Raw genomic sequence first — 4,534 nt, 5'->3', positions numbered from 1 at the left:
CTGTGATGGGGGAGGGGAGGGGAGGGGAGGGGAGAGGTGGGAGGAGAGGGGCAGGAGGGTGCCCAGCTGTGACCACGTCTTGCTTGTGCCTAGATGTCAGCGAGAGCAGCTGGCGGGAGAGGCCTGTCCCAGGAAACGCTGGGCCCAGGAGGCCACCTGGGGACCCCAGCGCTGACCCGGAGGTTCTGCCAGCCCCCAAAGGCCCAGTGTCTGAGGCCAGCCGGGGCCCCAGAACCTCCCCAACCAAGGCTCTGCTGTCCACCCCGGTGAGAAATGGCGAGAGCCACAGCCAGGAGGAACTGGCCAGCCTCGTCCTGGATGCCGAGCGCACCCTCGGGGACCTGGACAGAGACGCCCTCAGGAGGAGCCGCCTGCGGAAAGTGCAGACATTCCCCAGGCTGCCGTCCGACAGCCCCGAGGCCAGCACCTGCCTGCCGCTGACCCGTGGGAAAAGCCAGCTGCCCATATCGGAACTATTCCCTCCGGACCCCAGGAAGGCCTTTCTGGACAGGAAAAATGGCCTTTCTAGCTTCCAGGCTCAGCCCAAATGCAGGCTGTGGCCGGAGCAGGAGCTGGAACACCAGCTGGGAGGGGTTCCCTGTGCAGGCCGCAGTGCGGACAGGGGCCCTGGGGCCCCCGGCAGTCCAGGACAGCCCGAGACTTCACACCCGAGTCCGGGGCCAGCAGAGGCCGGACCCCCAGCCTGCCCCGCACACCCTCGAGATGCTAGCGGTGAAGCCCAGACTCCCGGGGACGATGAGAGAATTCCGGAAGGAGCCAGGCCGCCGGAAAGTGCAGCCGCAGAGCAGGTGGGTGGCCAGGTCTGGCCGGGTCTGGCTGGGTCTTGTGTGTGGCCGGAGGGTCAGTGGTCAGTGAGTCCGGGCTCAGCCTCTCCAAAGCCACAAACACTTTAACGCAGGGAATTAACCTTCACCCTCGCTCCATAATTAAGACATTTTTGTTGAGCTGCCCCGTTTCTGAAGGAAGCTGTGGCTGCGGCTGGGGATGCCGTCACCCAGGCATGGCCTCTCGGGTGGACATTTGCCTCAGGATGACCCAGAAGGCAGCCGCCTCCTCAGCCTGGCCCAGGCTCCTCGCACAGCCCTGCACGGCCGTCTCGACGGTTAATTTTCTTCCGGGAAGCAAGGCCAGCAGCCCCGGCTCCAGGACGTCATGTCAGAGGCTGTCTCCCCAGTCCTGACGCTCACAGCCTTCCTCATCTTCCTGTTCCGACGGTTTTAAAAGTTAGAAACCAAAGCTGTGGGCTGAGCTTGCTCATCTGTGGGGCTTGGTGGTGTCAGTGCTGGGCCACCTCCACAGCCTCCACAGGGACACTGGGATCTGGAGCAGCTGCCCGGACGTGGCATCTGTGCAGGGTGGGGCCTCCCCAGCCCAGTGCTGCCCCTGGTCAGCTGCTGCTCGTGAGGATGGAGGATGCTACTGGAGCCAGTGTTCTGGGGGGCCTGGCCTGTTGGCCCCTCTGTCCCCTGAAGACACTTGGGCCAAGGCCTGGCCAAGGGCATTGCCCTCCTTGGCTCCTCGGTGAGCCACCCCCAGCTGTGTCCCCGTGAGCAACTCAGGGCAAGGACACCTGAAGCCAGTGGCCCGCACGCAAGTCCGTCTGCCAGGCAGCGCCCGGCCCGGGAATGGGGGTGCCCTCAAGCCACCTGTCCCACCAGGCCTTGTTGACCTGAAGGACAAGAGCAGGCCATTCTGTGGCTCGGGCTTTTCTGCATGTCCTGAGCACGTGTGCCCCGTCACCCTCTACCACCCTCCCACTGCTCTCCCTGGCAGCACGCCGTCCCACGCACAACAGCCTACCTTCCAGAAGGGCACACGGAGGCACGGGGTGGCTGAGCCACCTGTCGGAGGGTGGACTTTGGTCCCAGCTGTCCATGGGGCCTTGGAGTGGAGAGCGGCCTCCCAGGCTGAACGCATGCCCGGTGTCAGGGTGTGTGTGTGCGTGAGAAAATGCACCCAACAAAAGCCACCACTTTCACCCTCTGCAAGAGCCCAGCTCAGCGGCACCGGGTGTGTTCACGCTGTTGCACAGCTGTCCCCAGCAGCCCACACGAAACCCCAACCCCCCAGCCCGGCCCCTGCACCCAGCCCGCCCTCCACCTCTGTGAGCTCCGTCCAAGGGACCTCATGGGGGTGGGATGGACGGTGCCTTGTGTCTGGTCTCTTCACTGAGCCCACTGTCTGCACAGTTCCTCCCCGGGGCAGCCTGCGTGAGAACGCTCCCCGTCCCGAGGCCAAGCGCCGTCCACACTGCCCCTGCATCCGTCCGTGGAGGCCTGGGTGCTCCCCGCATTGGCTGTTTCGAGCCGTGCTGCTGCGAACATGGGCGTGCACATATGCGTGAGCCCTGCCCTCAGTTCCTCGGGGAATGTGGCCACGTGGAACTGCTGTCACCTGGGAGGTGTGTGTTGAGCTTTTTGAGGAACGGCAGCACTGTGGTCTGCAGTGGCTGCACCATGGGACGTTTCCATCCACAGGGCCAAGGGCCCCAGTCTCCCCACGCCCCCCACATGCTGGGTTTGACTTGGGACCTCCCCAGCCCTTCTGTCAGGTGTGGAGCAGAGTGGGCCTTGCCCTGGCCTGTTCCCCGGACATGTCGCTGCAGGCAGCAGGCCCTGGCAAGCGGTGTCCACACTGACCTCACCACTCTCCTGTCCACAGTGGGTGTCCCTGCAGGACCTCCTGTCCCAGCTGGGCCGGCCCTTCCGGGAGTACGAGCTGTGGGCCCTGTGCCTGGCCTGCCTCCGCGCACTACAGATGCACCCCGAGCACCCAGGTGACGCATCCCCTCGCCGTCCCATCGCCCCTCCGTCCTGTCCCCCCACCGTCCCATCACCCCTCCGTCCTGTCCCCCCGCCGTTCCATCCCCCCACCGTCCCATGCGTACTTGGCCCCCACCTGAGCCAAGGGACCCAGGGGCAGCCAGGACGGTGTCTCTGGTGAACGGAGCAGGCGGCTCCCGTCTGGAGCACCGTGGAGGTGCCTGCTGGGTTGTAGCACCAAGGGAGGTGTGGGGACAGATGCCTGCAAGGCGGGCCTTGAAACCGGTGACCCTGTCCTAAAGAGGAACGGGGACCTTGCCATGGCCCACACATTCTCAACTCAGTGACGTTGTCCCCAGGGAGGCAGCAGTTGGCTTTGGAGTGGGGAGGGAATCTTCAGCATTGTACTGGTCCTGCCCCATCAGAGCCCAGCCCTGCCAGACATCAGGGCAGGCAGATGGTGCGTCTGCGACATAAAAATACCCTGAGGGTGATGAGGGCAGCATCTACGAGGGCTGGGGGAGAGGCCATGGGAGACACACCCGGCTCCGGTGTCCGTCCACCGTGGGCCCAGGGCTGGGGGAGAGGCCATGGGAGACACACCCGGCTCCAGCGTCCATCCACTGTTGGCCCATGGCTGCCCCGGGACAGGAACTGCGATGCAGGGGCTTCGGCTGAGGAGCTGTTGCCCGTGTTCTCCCTGCTGCCCAGCTCCCTTTCAGCCACAGTTGTGCTTCTGCAGCCACTGTGTGGGCTGGGGCAGTGCTACCCATGGGGAGGGCCAGGAGGAGGCAGCTCCAAGGACCCCAGGGGCTGGGGGCAGGCTGTGTGCTTGCACTGGCAGGTGCGTGCCCGTGCCATGGGGAGGCTGGGGGTCTGCGCAGCCTGACCGAGGCTCTGCAGCTCCTTCCCCCCAGCCAACCCCAAGTGCAGGGCAGCACGCATGCCTGCCCTGACCCAAGCTCTGCCACAGCCTACCTGTGTCTGGACTCTGTGCTGGTTGCTGAGGACGGGGCTGTGCTCTTCCAGCCACCCCCTGCCAACGGTGAGTGTGTGGGGTCCTCCTCAGGCCGAGCCCAGCACCGGCTCACCAGGGGTGAGGAAAGCTCAGCCGGGGTTTCTCTCTTAGGTTCCTATGACTCATTCTTTCTGGCTCCCGAGCTGGCAGAGGAGAAGCTGGTAACTGAAAAGGTACCTGGGGCCTCCTCACCCTTCCCCAGCCCTGCCTCCAGCCCTCGGGGGTGCCACGTCCCCCATCTGTCCAGCGGCCCCTCGTCAGGACTCAAGGGAGTCAGGGCAGCCCTTCCTGGCCAGGCGGCCAGAGGCAGTATCTGCCAGCAGGGCCGTGGCTCTGGCCGGTGCACCAGGACCGGGCTCGGCGTGGACAGCACTAGTCATGTGCCCTAGAGCTCACGAGAACCGAGGGCTCAACGTCCGGGGATGTGCATAAGGTGCCTGTGAAACGAGCATTATTAAAATTTAAATTATATAAATTTAAATACAATTAAATAAATTACATTCAAAATCAAGGTAGAACTTCCACTCAGGAAGGGTAGAAATGTGTACTTCCCTGCTCCTCCCACCAAGGAGGAGCACTAAGTACCCTACACTAAGCACCCTGCACTAAACACCCTGCACTAAGGACCCTGCACTAAACACCCTGCACTAAACACCCTGCACTAAACAAACACCCTGCACTAAGCACCCTGCACTAAGCACCCTGCACTAAACACCCTGCACTAAGCACCCTG

General features: G+C 63.7%; 1 protein-coding gene across 1 annotated transcript in view; it reads left to right on the top strand.

The window, feature by feature from the left end:
* The window catches only part of KNDC1 (kinase non-catalytic C-lobe domain (KIND) containing 1), a 67,341-nt gene that overhangs the window by 23,905 nt on the left and 38,902 nt on the right, over positions 1–4,534 (top strand). Inside the window, exons 5-8 of the mRNA XM_011980847.1 lie at positions 94–809; positions 2,683–2,797; positions 3,757–3,828; positions 3,913–3,974. Coding sequence (XP_011836237.1) covers positions 94–809; positions 2,683–2,797; positions 3,757–3,828; positions 3,913–3,974 — 965 coding nt within the window. The remainder of the gene's footprint in view (positions 1–93; positions 810–2,682; positions 2,798–3,756; positions 3,829–3,912; positions 3,975–4,534) is intronic.

Source organism: Mandrillus leucophaeus, unplaced genomic scaffold (genome assembly GCF_000951045.1).
Source record: "Mandrillus leucophaeus isolate KB7577 unplaced genomic scaffold, Mleu.le_1.0 Scaffold219, whole genome shotgun sequence".
NCBI lineage: Eukaryota > Metazoa > Chordata > Mammalia > Primates > Cercopithecidae > Mandrillus > Mandrillus leucophaeus.
This window is presented reverse-complemented; position numbering and strand designations above follow the sequence as displayed.